The sequence below is a fragment of the Elephas maximus genome, chromosome 8, assembly GCF_024166365.1.
Source record: "Elephas maximus indicus isolate mEleMax1 chromosome 8, mEleMax1 primary haplotype, whole genome shotgun sequence".
Lineage (NCBI taxonomy): Eukaryota > Metazoa > Chordata > Mammalia > Proboscidea > Elephantidae > Elephas > Elephas maximus.
Window position 1 is genome coordinate 42353122 of NC_064826.1, and position 16149 is coordinate 42369270.

At 35.0% G+C, this 16149-nt stretch overlaps 1 protein-coding gene across 1 annotated transcript in view; it reads left to right on the plus strand.

Annotated features, from left to right (window-relative positions):
* Positions 1–16149, plus strand: part of COG5 (component of oligomeric golgi complex 5) — a 317777-nt gene that overhangs the window by 194591 nt on the left and 107037 nt on the right. The window contains exon 11 of the mRNA XM_049893477.1: positions 12711–12792. Within this exon, the coding sequence (XP_049749434.1) occupies positions 12711–12792 (82 nt within the window). The remainder of the gene's footprint in view (positions 1–12710; positions 12793–16149) is intronic.

Genomic DNA, 16149 nt, shown 5'->3' on the forward strand with positions numbered 1-16149 from the left:
GTTAGAAAGTTTCTACTTTTACTAGTATGGTGTTCCAGATATTATGAAGGGCCCTCCAACTATAGTACAAATAAATTTTGGATAAATGTTATAAACCTCATTCTTAATGCACTGTTAGGCCTGCAAAAAGCAAGAGACTCTCTGAGGAGCATACACACAGACAAAATAGTTGAAACTGTAATGGAGATTTCTGAGCTATAAGGGAATACAAAAGCTGGGGTTACCCTGGGGTCAAAGTTACCCATATCAATGATGGGATCAGCACTTTAGACCTGTACTCATGCAAGACTGAAGAATAAACCCAGGAGCATGAGATCCCTGAAGGTGATTAACTTGGTTCTGGGTTGGTAAGAGTACCTCACTCCAATGACAAGTAAATGCAGATCCTCTCCAGAGGAAAACATTTCTATATTTAGTCATCAGATTTCCCCTCATAAGGTTAGCCAAATACGAGTTCCCTTTAAAAAAAATAAAAAACAAACAGAAAAAACCCAATTTTATAAATAAAGCTAGAAGCTATGAGTGAAAATCAGCAGAAAAAAATTAAAACAAAGCAAAACAGATTTTAGACTTCTAAAGAATTTCTAAAGGACCCTGTGAACTTTAAATATTAGAATTATGGAGAATCTAAAATATCTGTGTATGAAATTTAAAAAAAAAAGAAAGAAAAATAATGGAATAAAATAAACGAGAAACATGTGACTATCTAAAATGGACCAGGAATATCTTAAAAAGAACAAGATAGAAATCTTAGAAATTAAAAATAAAATCATGGAAATTAAAAAAGAATCAGCAGATAAGGTTAAACAGAAGATTACATAAAACTGTAAAGAGAATTAGAGGCCTGGCAGATAAACCAAAACCAAACCCATTGCCATTGAGGCAGAATACAGTATAAAGACAAGGGTATGGGAAATATGAAAGAGAGGTTAAAAATTATGAGGATATGATGAGGTTTTAATATAAGGCTAATTGGAAAAGGAAAGCAACAAACTAAAAAGGAAAACCATATTATCACCTGAGTAGATGAAGGAGAAGTATTTGACAGACTGAACATCCATTGCTAGTGAAAAAAGGAAACAAAATTGAAGGGCTAACATTATCTGAGTTCAAGACGTATTTTAAAGCTTCAATATTCAAGACTGGAGTTGCTACAAAGTTAGGCACATAGATCAATGGAGAAAAATAGAGAGTCTAGAAATATACTCACTCATATATGGACAGCTGATTTTCAAAAAAGTTGCAAAGGCCAACTCAGTGGCACCATGATAGTCTTTTTTTCAACAAATGGTGCTAGAATAACTGGATATCCAAATGCAAAAATATCAGTGATCCATACCTCACACTATATTAAAAAAACACTCAAAATGGATACTAGACCTAAATGTAAAACTCTAAAACTTCCAGAAGCAAACGTAAGAGAAAATCCTTGTGACCTTGTAGTAGACAAAGTTGTCTTAGATGGAATACCAGAAGCATGATCCATAAAAAGAAAAATTGGTTATTTGAACTTTCTCAAGATTAACAACTTCTGCTCTGTGAAATACCCTGTTAACAGAATGCAAAAAACAAACCGTAGACTGGGAGAAAAATATTTGCAAATCACATATCTCATAAAGGCCTCCTATCTAGAATGTATAAAGAACTCTCAAAACTCAGTAAGAAAACAAAAAGCCAAATTTGAAAATTGGGCAAAAGATTTGAACAGCGATTTTATAGACAGATACCAAATAAGCACATACCTGAAATTTACAAGACTGACTGTACTAAGTCATGGAGCAACTGGAACTCTCATATCCTGCTGATAAAAGAAGGTAGAAAATTGGAAAACCACTTTGGAAAACAGCTTGGCAGTTTCTTAAAAAGTTAACGCATACACTTTCTATATTGGCTCAGCAATCCACTCCTTAGGTATTCATCTAAGAGGAATGAAAACCTATGTACAACTTATTCTCAAAGGTTCAGAGAGAGAAAAAATGGGAATAAGAAATATGGCTTAATGTTAACAAGTGATGAATCTTAGTGACTGTAGTGAATGCGAGTTTTTTGTGCTATTCTTGCAACTTCTAAGTTTAAAATTATATTAAAGGAAAAGGTTAAAAAAGAGAATACTAGGAAAAACTTTGTGCTAATTTTAAAACAGTGGAAATGTACACATTTCTAAAAAAATGATAACTTCCCAAAACTCTTCAAGTAGAATTAAAAGCCATCATAGTCCTGTAACCTTTAAAGAAGTTGAATCAGTAGTTTAAAGATTTCATACCAAGAAACTAGTTGGCCCAGATGGTTTTGTAAACAACTTCTACCAGAATTTCAGGGAACATATCATGCCATTCTTTTAGAAAACAGAGAAAGGAAAAACTCCCCACTCATTTTGTAAGACTGGTATGATTTTTATACCAAAACCAGATAAGGATTATAAGAAAGGAAAATTAGAGTCCAGTCATGCTCAGGAACATATATGGAAAAACCTCAAAATATTATTATTTATTTTTTTTATTAGCACAGCAAGTCCAGCAGTGTGTAAAAATGATATAACTATCCAACCAGATACAGAAACAGTATTTGACAAAATTCGGCATGATAAAAAGTTCTAGCAAGCTGGGAGTAGAAGGAAACTCCCTTAAGCAGATAAAGGACGTCTAGCAGAAACCTTTAGCCATGTGTAATAGACTATAAAGATAAATTCAACTAAATTATATACTAACTCACTAAAGTTCATAACAAAATAGATATTCTCTTATGGAGAAAAACATGTTTATAAGACATAGTAAGCATCAAACTTAGACTGTAATAAAACTTTTAAAGGCACATAATTTTAAAAAATCTAATAAAGCTGTGTATTGTAGAGCTTGACCTATTTCTCTACAATAAATTTTTAGATGCCCTTAGAGTATTATTTTAGATGCTATTTCCGGATAGATAGCATAAAAATTAATTTTTGCATTGAGGGAATTCCTTAAAATGTCTTTCATCTATAGGAAAAATACATCTTTTATTTAACCTCATTATTTCCTCAAATTAGAAATGAAATGGAAATTAAATTTTCACTAGCTCCTAGAATATTTTTATATTTTTATATACACAACATATATAAGCAAAATAATTAATTTGGGTTAAAATCATAGTAAAATATTTCACAATATGAAAAAAAAAGGAAGATGCTTAAGTTCTTTTATTATAGCATAAGACAGATTAGAACTGCCCCCTCGGATTTCCAAAGGAGCGGCGGGCTGGTGGATTCCAACTGCCAAACTTTTGGTGAGCGTATGAGCTCTTAACCAGTACATCACCAGGGCTACAGATTTCTATCCAGTGCTACCATATTCCATATTCTTGGCACTGTGTTAGGCATAGGAGATAGGCGGTGGCATCTCTAGGGGCGTTGGTGTCAACCTAGTGCCACCTAGTAGGGTAACTCATCAGCATTCTCCCCACCCCATCATCTGCCAGTCAGAAAGCCAGTGGCCAGGCCCAAACTCCACCACTGGGCAGAGAGGACTGTCTCTGCCTGGGCCAGTGGGAGAGGGGAGGAGCTGTGGGGAGCCAAGAGGGGCAGGGCCTAGAGGGGGCTGGGCAGCACAGCTCTGTGCTTGGCCCTGCCTGGGGATGGGGCAGGACCAGGCTGCTCCGCCCACAGGGGGTGTGGTTTGCCGGCGCACGGTGGCGACACCATGAATTACTGCACTGAGTGACACCAACCTTAGTGGTGCCCCTGGAAACAGAGAAATGAACAGAGCAGATGCAGGTACCAAAAGGAAATAGACATTAGGCAAATAATTATGTAAGTGATTAATTTTAATTATAATTGTGATAGCTTACAAGGACTTGCAAAAATAAAAAAACAGTGCCGTCGGGTCCATTCTGACTCATAGCGACCCTATAGGACAGAGTAGAACTGCCCCACAGAGTTTCCAAGGAGCGCCAGGCGGATTCGAACTGCCGACCCTTTGGTTAGCAGCATATCACTTAACCATTACGCCACCAGGACCTGCAAGGTGTATGAAAATATGTAATATGGTGACTTCATGAAGTGATTTTTGTAAAAAGCTGAGACGTGAATGATAGTGGAATTAGCTTGGTGATAGGGAAAAAGTGTGCAAAAAGAAGTATGTAAAAAGGAAGGAAGATTAGATTTTTGAGGAACTAAAGTCCCGTGTGACTAGAGGGAGAAGAGCAGTGCTAAATGTGGCTGGAGAGGACAGGTGGAGTTCATACACCACTTATAGGGTCACTGTAAGTTGGAATCCACTCAACGGCAACAGGCTTGATTTTTTAAAACTTTTTTAAAGCACAATTGACACGATCATACTTGTATTTTTTAATGATGACCTTAACTGCGTTGTGGCTATAGATTGGAAAGGTCAAGTAGTAGAGAAAAAGAAGAGTGTTGTACTCATTCAGAAAGAGATGATTTTTATTTTAGGTTGATGGCAGTGAAAAGGGAGAGGCATGGACTGATTTGAGAAGTATTCAGGAGGTAAAACAGGTCATAGTGACAAATTAGTAGTAGTGGTGAGGTGAGGAGGAAGGTATCAAGGATGACACCAAGAGTTTCTGGTTTGACAAGGCCTCTTACCAGGCAGTAGTGACTTCTGTTTGAGAGAAGCACGTTTAAGAGGAAAGATGAGCTCTGTTTTGGACATGCTGACTTTTAGGTGTTCCTGTGACTGCCAAGTGAAGATGTCAGTTAGGCAGTTTATTCCTGGGCTAGAGACATAAATTTGGGAGACATCAGCTCACAGGTGGCAGTTGAAGCCATGATGATTGATGAGATCGCCTATACAGTGAAAATAAATGTACCTTGATAGACCCTGAAGGTCCTAAACCAGGAAAATCAAACCCATTGCCCTTGAGTCGATTCCAACTCATAGCAAACCAATAGGACACAGTAGAACTGCCCCCATAGAGCTTCCAAGGAGCACTTGGTGGATTCGAACTGCTGACCTTTTGTTTAGCAGCTGTAGCACTTAACCACTACTCCACCAGGGTTTCCAAATCACTGCCATCAAGTCGATTCTGACTCATAGCAACCCTGTGGGACACAGCAACCCTATAGGACAGAGCAGAATGGCCCCATAGCGTTTCCAAGGAGCAGCTGGTGGATTTGAACTGTCAGCCTTTTGATTAGCAGCCAAGCTATTAACCACCGTACCACCAGGGTAGGTGCCTTCAACTTATAAAAAAACTGGTGTGTATATTTTGAGATAGAGAAAAATAGTTATAATTTCTTCTTACGTATTTTTAAAATCTTATCCTTTAAAATATTTTTGTATATTTTATATTGTACGTATTTTATTAGTACAGTAGTACTTATATATCATTAATAAATAAGTAAACGTATATTGGAGTGTGTATTCAAAAACATTTTGCAGCCAGTGAGTTTGGGAAGCACTGTAATAGAGGAGAAGGAGTATCCAGAGAGGAGGATGAAACCAAAGAAAATATGTGAAGAAAGCCAAGGGATCAGTGTTGTAAGGATTGTATGATGCGTACTGCATCTAATTTGACTGATAATTCAAATATTATATTTTCAAAATACCAGTAAACCATACATTCTCAACAGGAGCAATATTAATCCCAAGAGGACAAAAATTGTTTCAGGGGAAGGGGTGGTGAAACAATTTAGATGTTACAGTGCTTGGTGGCCTTCAAAGTTTAACTGCCCTACAAAATCTTAGCCCTTAGTGTTTTAATTCTCTTTTAGGGAGAAATTAAACTTAGGTTTACATTAATATTAACTAATTAACTGGATTAATTAAATTTTTCTCCTTAGCGTAAGGCAAATAGTGTAAAAAAGATTGTGAAACACTGCAGTAAACTCGTAGGAAAGTGATTTTTAAAGCTATAATCTGTGGTGAAACAGTGGTCTCTAGGAAAGAATGTATTTCAGTATTGAATTTTTTATATCAAGAATTTATTCTTTTTAAAATTAACAGATTATATTACTCCTCGACAAAATTTAAAAGAGAAAAGGAAGCATCATATTTAATCCTATCATCCAGAAAGGATACCTCTGTTAACATTTTATATTTCATGTATGGTCTTTTTATTTAACTGTATACATTTTTAACAAGTCATATCTGTTCTGCCTTTAAAATATACACCTACTCCATACTTACTATCTTATTATATGACATTTTGCATCTACAACAATAGTAAAAAATCTACTATCAGACTATCTTGCCCGTTAACAACATACATGTGGCGGCAACAAACACCAAGATGCAAGGCTAGAGTAACACTGGCTTTGATGGTTAAGGTTATGTGTCAACTTGGCTGGACCATGATTCTCAGTGGTTGGCAGTTATGTAATGATGTAATTTGGCAGTTATGTAATGATGTAGTCATCCTCCATTTTGTGATGTGATGTGGTCATCCTCCATTTTCACATAACACCGATTTTCACATAATGACCTGGTATCTGGAACCTAATCATGTCAATAAGTAAAGAGTGGGTATATTTCCAATCAGACTACTTCTCACTCTGTCCCACTACCACTTTAGCCTAAGCCCCCATTTTTCAAAACAAATTTTGTTCTGTTTTATACATTTTAATTTTAACTGAAATTATTTTGGCTTTCTCATTTTGCTCTGTAGTATTTGTCTTGAAGTTCCTATAGTATTTCTTTATCTTTCTTCTTTTGTAATCATATACAGCAAAATATTTTCCCCTGAAGGCTATTTTCCAGTAAAGAGATTTTTTTTCTTTGTGTGTTGTGTTTGCTTTGCCAGGGTCCCTCTTCTTTGAATCCAGAAGATACTTTTAAATTCATGTATATCTGATTTCTTTGACCAAATCTGCAGGCTTCCTTATTCATATTGTGGCCTCTCCATGGATATCTCTGGCATGGACTTTTTGCCAAATCTTTTATGGAGCACACACACTTTCTTTTCTTTGATCTTAATTTAGCTTCCTCCACTTCCCTTCTGTCTTATAAACCTTTTAGCGCTTATCTTTTTTTGAAAGGATCCTCACCACCACCCCCTTCTATCTCAAAGGTAGATGTAGATTGTATCTTCTCTTTTCTCAGACTTACCCCTCTAGTTATGTTCTTGTTTCCACACTTTCCCATCTTGTCGGGTATTCTCTACTTTCTCTAATAGCAACCTCTTTTTAAAGTTCCTTCCTTTCAAGAGGCTACCATCTAAAAACAAAGCCCTTGGTCTTATATCTACCTCTAAGTACTTTTCCCTTCACTCCCAGGTTTCAGTAAGCTACTAATTATTTAGACTTCCTTGTCTCTCTTTTGCCCCAAACCGTTGAAGTCAAGGTTCTACTCCACTGAAACAGTTCTTGCTAAGCACACTGTACTGACCCAACTGCCAAATCCTCAGGCTACTTCTTAGGCCCTATTTTGCTTAACCCCTCTGAGCTAATTGACCATTTCTTCTGCCATAATAGTATGGTTGCTAACCAAATGGTCGGCAGTTCAAGTCTGCCAGGCGCTCCTAGGAAACCCTATAGGGTCGCTATGAGTCAGAAACGACTCGATAGCACTATTTTTTTTTTTTTTTTCTGCCTTAATGATCTCCTCCCTCACAGAAACTAGTGCTCTTCAGAATCCTTCACGGACACCTTTTCCTCCGCTAAGCCCACCTTTTTAAAGATTTTATTTATAAATTTCAAATATATAACAAAATATAGAACACTGAATCCCTATGCACCCATAATCCAGCTCCAACAATTACTCATTTATGGCCAATCTTTTTTTTTTTTTTTGAATAACTATCTCCACCCATTCCTCTCTATTCACTTGAATTATTTCCTCCACCAGCCTTTAATGTTTCATTGGATTCCATCCTCAGCCTTCTTTTCTTCTTATGCCATATGCAGTCTAGGAAAAGCTCATATATTCTAACAGTTTCTACTACCTCCAAATGCTAATAATGCCTAAATTGATTTCTTCAGCCTAGATCGTACTCTTAAGCAGGAGTTTTATATCCAGCAGCTTAGATCATCTGTACTTGGATGGCCTATAGATTCAGAAGCAAAGGTCTAAGTGAGCTAACCTTTTGCCACCCACCTCTTCCTCCTGAAGCTCTATTTTGGTTGAACAATCTCCATCCTCCTAGTCATTCACCCTCTTTATCCACTTGCTTACCATGTCCTATAGAGACTTTATCTTGATTTTTATTTTAATTGATAAATTCCTGAAGATTAGAATTATAAATGAATTTTTGTTAATGGTAGCCTTAGAAGATATATTTTCATTTTTGCCTTCAAAAAGTAGGAAATATGACATCAAAACAGTTTCTGAAAAAAAACCTGTAAAGGTAACTTTGGTAGAATTAAAATCAGGATCTATAGTACTCAAATCACTAGAGAAGAGAAAAGCAAACAAAAATAACTTACAGAACAAAAGCCAAAAACAAAGGAAATAGAAAGCATAAAATGAGATGATAAAAGCAAGAACAACCTATTAGTTAAACATGTTGTAATTTTTTATTAAAAAATAAAAATTGTGTTTTAAAATAGAAGTAAAATGTGTGCTATTTGTAAAAGTCACATCAAAAAGAAACATCATAGAAAGAATAAAAATAAATGGATAAACATTTCTCAAATGAAAGCAATAGTGGCAATATTAATTTCAGACAAGACAAAGTTGGTATACAGAATAAAGAATATCACACAAACTTTATATTACCAAATTTGAAATTCATGATAACATGGATAATTATCAGAGTATATATAATTAGCTCAAGGAATAGAATACTTGAATAAAACAATGAGTTTTAAGTTATCAAAATGTTAAAAATATTGTGTGTGTATGTGTTTTTTTTTAGCTAGTAAAATAGGAAAAATATCTTAGGCTATTGTTATGGATTGAATTGTGTCCCTCAAAAATGTGTATCGACTTGGCTAGGTTGTGTGGTTGTCCACCATTTTCTGATATGTTGTGATTTTCCTATGTGTTGTAAATCCTAATCTCTGTCTGTGGTTAATGAAGCAAGATTAGGTTATGTTAAAGAGGATTAGGGTGGGATGCAACACCTTTACTCAGGCCACAGCCCCGATCAGATATAAGGGAAGTTTCCCTGGGATGTGGCCTATATTACCTTTTATCTGAGGAGAGAAGAAGCAAGCAGAGGGATGGTATCTCATGCCACCAAGGAAGAAGCACCAGGAGCAAAGCATGTCCTTAGGACCTGGAGTCCCTGTGCTGAGAAGCTCCTAGACCAGGGGAAGATTGATGACAAGGACCTTCCCCCAGAACTGACACAGAGAGAAAACCTTCCTTAGAGCTGGTGCCCTGAATTCAGATGTCTAGCCTCCTAAACTGTGAGAGAATAAACTTTTGTTTTTTAAAGTCCACCCACTTGGTGGTATTTCTGTTATAGAAGCACTAGATAACTAAGACAGTTATAATTATCCCAAAATATATATTAAAATAAAACTTTAAAAGGAGTAGCTCATTAATCTTATAAAACATGCATAACCCTGTTTCCAAAGTTTAATAACTATATACTTTTACACTCACATGTACTTACACTGAAAAAAGAAAACTTGGGTCAATCTTGCTTAAAATGGAAATACAAAATTCTCAGGTGTGATAGCATTGATTTCAACAATATATTTAAATAATTATCTGAATTATCTACCTAAACAAGTAGGATTCACGTCAGCAATGTAAGGACTGTTTAATATTACAAACTCTATTAATAGCCTGTGTTTCCATTAAGGAAATCTACATGATCATGTAGCTGAGTGTATAACGGGCAATAAAATAAAGTTTACACCCAGTTAATAGAAAATCAGGCATAAAATGATACTTTTCCAATATGAAAAAAATCTACTTTAGGATATGAGATACATAATACGCATATTGCATAAAATTTTGGAACTCAATCTATTTTCCGATCATTGTATAAGAGGTAAACAATTATTTGATTTGCCATTTTTACAATATACAATGCCCACGAGTAAATTCAGAGCCAAAAGACTTATTAAACAAAAACAACTAATAATGAAAATGGAAGTGGGCATAGATGTAAAGTCAAAAATCAGCATTTTTTCAGTGGTTGTTTTGGTCATTTATACTATCCAGAATTAAAATTCCATTTGTTACAAGTACAAAGTAAAACAGAGTTAATGAGCGTCTTAATTCTTTTTTATGATAGCAGTCATATTTTATATATGCTATTATTTTTATTATTATTAGGTTTTTTTTTTATTATTAGGTGGAACCATATGAAATTGTTATTTTTGTACTTCAAAAATGGTAGACCTTGAAAACATTATGCTAAGTGAAATTAGTCAGATACAATAGGACAAATATTGTATGATCTCACTTATATGAAATATCTAGAGTAGGCAAATGCATAGAGACAAAATATATTCCTGATTATCAGGGGCTAGAGGGAGGGAAGATTGAAGAGTTATTGCTAAAGGTGCATTGAGTTCTGTTTGAGGTGATGAAAATTTTTGGAATGGATAGTGGTGATAGTTGCACAATGTGCTGAATGTACTTAATGCCACTAAATTGTGCATTTTAAAATGATTAAAATGGCAAATGTTTTATATATATATACACCACAATAATTTTTTAAAAAAGTTACAGCATTGGCAATTTGATATTATATGTCATACATGTGTAAATATCTTGAAAGTATTTGGTAAAATTTCTAGGAATGCTGTCCCATTTTAACAGTGTTAAAGTACTGTGTTAGGAGAAATGAACTCTTGATACATGCTATAATGTGGAAGGAGCTTGAAAACATTATGCTGAATAAAGTAAGTCAGTCACAAAAGGACAAATATTATATGACCTCACTTATATAAAAGAGAAACCCTGGCGGTGTAGTGGTTAAGTGCTACAGCTGCTAACCCAAAGGTCAGTGGTTTGAATCCACCAGGCACTCCTTGGAAACGCTATAGGGCAGTTCTACTCTGTCCTATAGGATTGCTATGAGTTGGAATCGACTCAGTGGCAGTAGTTTTGGTTTTTTGGGTTATATAAAAGATAAGAAAAGGCAGATGTATAGAGACTAAAGTTTATTAGTGGTTACCAGGAGTGAAAGAGAGAGGAAACAGGGGGAGGTATTGCTTATGGAGTACTGAATTTTGGTTTACGGTGATGGAAAGATCACTGATTAAGGGTAGGGTTGTGCAGCCATTTACTGTAAGTGGTGTCAATAAGTTGTACACCCGAAAAGCTGAATTGGCAAAAGTTGGGTGATAGACATATTTCCAACAATGATAAGGAAAAAAAAAAAAAAAAGAGTAGCTGCTGAGGCTGGTTATGTACCACCAAATACCTCATAGGATTTCACTCCTTGATTTGGAGCTTTGTAGTCATGTTTTCATGGGACACCTCAGTTAATTGGCCTAATACCATGTTTAGTGCTTCCTTTCTACCTTCTACTTCATTGTGTAGTGACTGGGGTCTTTAAAGCTTGCAAGTGGCCATCCAGGGCATGACAATTGATTTCTATTTACCTGGAGCAACAGAGGAAGAAAGAGTCAGGGACAGGAGGAGGAGATGTAGTGCATGGCTGATTGCCTCCATGAACAAATGCCTCCTTTGCCATGAGACCAGAAGAACTGCATGGTGCCCATCTACCATTACTGAACATTTTGATCAAAGATTTTATAGAAGAACCCTAATCAAAGAGGGGAAAGTGTAGAACAGAATTTCATATTCTCATGGACTCCAGACTTTCTGGAGCCATGGAGATTGGATGAACCCCTGAAGCTATGGCCCTGAGATAATCTTTAAACCTTAAATCGAAAATATCTGAATCCTTCTTAAAATGGAACAGTAGTTCAGCTTACCTAGTGAAAAAATACCTGCCTTGAACATAATGCTGTTTTCAGAGCTACCTATATGGGTTCACATGGACAACAGTAACTCAAAAGATTACATAGGATCCTCAGAGGGCAATGAGTTTATGTTAATGGGGGAAGAACAACTCAATGGTGGATGAAAGAATGGTGAGAATGGTTGTACAACTTGAAGAATGTAATCAGTGTCACCAAATTGTACATGTGGAAAATGGTGAATTGCTGTATGTTTTACTGTGTATATTCTCAACAACATAAATAAAAATTTTTTTAAAAGTACTTTTGTCTTTTCTTAACAATGATACTTGAACTAATATTTTTCTTTTCAGTGATTACATTTTCAAATATATATTCAAAGTTGAAGGAAGTATTGTGCTAAACCAAACAGTAATCCTGTTTTTGTTTTTATTTAAACTGTATCTAGGCTTTAGCAGTTCTCTTATTTCCTGTGGTCGTTTTTGGTCTAAGCATGCTTTGTGCATCGTTTTGTCATGTTCACACAGATTGCCTTCTATATATCAAAGGATGATGATGATAATAGTTGCAGTGAAAGCTAACATTCACTGATGGCTTATCATGTCAGTCACTGGTCCAGAAATTTACTTTTATTAACTTGTTTAATCCTAACAATAATCCTGCGATGTAGGTTTTATTATCTACTTTACAGATGAGGAACTGAGGCACAGAATGGCTAAGCAATTTACCCAAGGTCACACAGCTAGTAAGTGGCAGAGCAGAATAATGACCTGAACATGAGAAATGATTTGAGTCATCTGTACATTTCCACTTAATTAATAATCCCACTGTTTGATAGTTTGATGTCCTAGAAATTTTCATTTATATAAGTTTTAAAGAAATTTTCCATGTTTCATTATATCTATTATAATTTCTTTAAAATAACTGAATAAATTTTTGTCATTCACAGGATGGACAATCTGAAATTTTATACACATTTTGGAATTCAGTTACTCAAGCACTTTCTTCTCAATTTAACATGGCAACAAATTGTAAGTGTATTATTTTGCAAAAGTTCATTTCAAAGTTAACTTTTTATATTTGCTGTCAAGAAGTTTTGCTTTGTTAGTTTGTAAAACATTTTATTTTTATTTTAGAGCTCCAGGCTTAATGCTTCTAGATGTTTAATCTAGAATCTCTTAGCTGTATAATAATTTTATAAACAATAAACCAATTCTTAATATTTTTTTTGTAATTAGTATTTAGAATAAAAGTCTCCAGAATAAGAGGTTTATCCTCCATCATTCAAACATGGAAGAACTCTGTCTAAATTTTTCCTGTGTTAGAGGGTGTAAACCATAGATGTTGAAGAATTTAGTTAATGCTTCTAGAGTTATTTTAATACTTAAGTAAAAGATATTAAAATGCAGCCTTTAAGGTGTTTCTCTTAGTGTTAAAAATGAAGATTTGATGAGTGAACAAATGAAGTATCTGTATCATAAATTAAAAGTTGCTTACCCAAATATGATCTACAAAATATTTTTTCTTTTTTTTTACCATACTCCTTTACATACAAGACTTTTTGTAGACATGTATCTTTATTCTCTTGGGTAGATACATGAGTGAAATTCCCTGACCTGTGTATGTTTATAAAAAACTGCCAAAGTATTTTACAAAGTGGATGTACCATTTGGCTTTCCCATCAGCAGTGTATGAGAATTCCAGTTGCTCCACATCCTCATCAATCCATGACATTGTCAGTCATTTCAATTTTAGCCAGTCTACTGAGTGTGCAGGCATATTTTCTTGTGCTTTTGACTTCCAGTAAGTAGCCTGAAGACTAATGATGTTGTTTTGCCTTCAAGTCGATTCCGTCTTATGGCAGCTTCATGTATTACAGTGTAGAATAGCTCTTTAGGGTTTCTTGACTGTAATCTTCACAGAAGAAGATCATCAGACTTTTCTTCCCACCAAGTGAATTAGAACAGCCAGCCTTTAGGTTAGCAGCCGATCACAAAAGACTTGTACCACACTGGGAAGTACTTCTTAATTGCTGACTCTGGTGAATATTTTTGTTTATATCTTATACACCTATCTGACTTGTGTTTGTACTCAAAGAAAGGGAATACAGTCTTTTTAGGCAGAAGCCTCTTTAACATTTCACATTCAAGAGTAGCCTGCTACTTTTGGTAGCATTATTACTTTAATAACTTCCTTTGGGAAAACTCCAAAAGGAGTTGTTTGTAAAGCACCTTCCATTTTTATAGCACATACAGTCCCTGAAGTGTACTGTAGTACTTCTTAAAATTATAGATAGGCGATATTAAGGAATCACAACCGTCTGCAGGGTTGACGATTATACACAATGTAACAGATTGTTTAAGTAAGTAGTATTTTGGCAGAAAATATCTAAAGGGAAATTTTCCTAGTTAGGAACATGTTCTTTCTGATTGTAAATGTTCATGCTTAGTAGAAAGAAAGAAATTCTGCTTAGAAAGTATCTTCCAGGAGTTTTACAAAAAACGAATTTAACTTTATTCAAAAGGAAAAAAGCCTTACCTGGTCACCGCCAAGATTCAAACTCGCTTCTGTAGGAAACCTACCTCTTTAATTGGTTATTTCCAAAATGATTTCTAAGTCTCTTGCTGTTATTTTTCTATCGTAGCTTCCAGATAATAATATTTGTTCACTAACCTGTTAAGATATGATACATATTTGTTTTTTAAACTTTTCGGTAGAAGCAATCGAAATACACATTCCTCATTTGAACCCTTTGAAATAAAAAACATAATTTCTCTTTGTAATCTGATGATTTTTCTAGAATGTCTCCTCCCACTTACCTTGCTTTATTTTTCTCCAAAGCACTTATCACTGTCTACAGTGAACATTTGTTCCTATTAAGAAAGTTGGAGACTATAAACATTTATAGAGGGAAGGGATGTTGAAAAGTTGAAGGAATTTTTTCTTTTTTTTTTTGGTATCTTTACTTTTCTGTGAGATCGGGACGGTGGTCATCTTCACATCATGAGTGGGTTAAGGGTTAGGTTGTTAGTAGATTGGAAAAAACTGTATAGGCTTTATATTCCTGCTAAAATGAAGTGATATGGGTCAGGTAAAAGGATTAAAGTATAGAATGTATACCCAGTTGGTACGGAATTCTATAGCTTTGTATCGGTGCTATTAAAAGATTTTCAGATTTTGTTTGTGATTTTCTCAACCACATTTAAGTTCTAGACTTGAGCCTTAATGGCAGACAAGTTTATTTCCACGTATACTTATAGAAATAGAAATATATGATATTGTGCTGTTGTTAGGTGCTGTCAAATCAGTTCTGACTCATAGCGACCCTATGTACAACAGAACAAAACACTACCTGATCCTACGCCATCCTCACAATCATTATGTTTGAGCCCATTGTTGCAGCCACTGTGTCAATCCATCTCATTAAGGGTCTTCCTCTTTTTTGTGGACTCTCTTATGTTACCAAGCATAATGTCCTTTTCCAGGGACTGGTCCCTCCTGATAATATGCCCAAAGTATGTGAGAAAAAGTCTTGGAACCCTTGCTTCTAAGGAGCTTTTTGGTTGTGCTTCTTCCAAGACAGATTTGCTCATTCCTCTGGCAATCTGTGCCATATTCTTCATCAATACCATGATTCGAAGACACCATTTCTTCTTTGGTCTTCTGTATTCATTGTGCAGCTTCTACGTGCATAGGAGTCAGTTGAAAACACCATGGCTTGGATCAGGCGCACCTTAGTCCTTGAAGTGACATCTTTGCTTTTCAACACTTTTAAAGAGGTCTTTTGCAGCAGATTTGCCCAATGCAATGCATAATTTGATTTCTTGACTGCTGCTTCCATGAGCATTGATTATGAATCCAAGTAAAATGAAATACTTAACAACTCCTATATGAGAGTAAAAAAGAAAAAATATGAGAGTAGGATAGAATAATTGTCTGGAAATATCTGGCTGTGAACTCTATGAAGTTTCTTAGTTTTTGTATCACATTCTGAGTTCCAAACTTGTATTTAATCTCTGTTAATCCTAAATGGGGTTATTCTGCATTTTAAAAAGTTCTGTTGTATTTCTGTCCTGAGCTTAGCTTTATTAAATTATAATTAGAAAAATTAAATCAAAAGAATTATTAATCCTCAATAAAAATGTATTTATAATTAGTTTTCGTTCAAATAAATGTTTATTTGCTTTTAATATATTTCTTGGAGCAAGTAAGTTTCAGGACTTAGAAGGAAAAGTCATTGCTCACTTAGTGGAAGACTAAAAAGAGTAATGGAAAAACTCATTAACTTGGACCAGAGGGTTTACCCATAGTTTATTCTGGTATTCTTATTTTACTTCTGGTCTGTTTCTATATTTTGACCTTTTCTCCCCCAATAATACATTAAACAA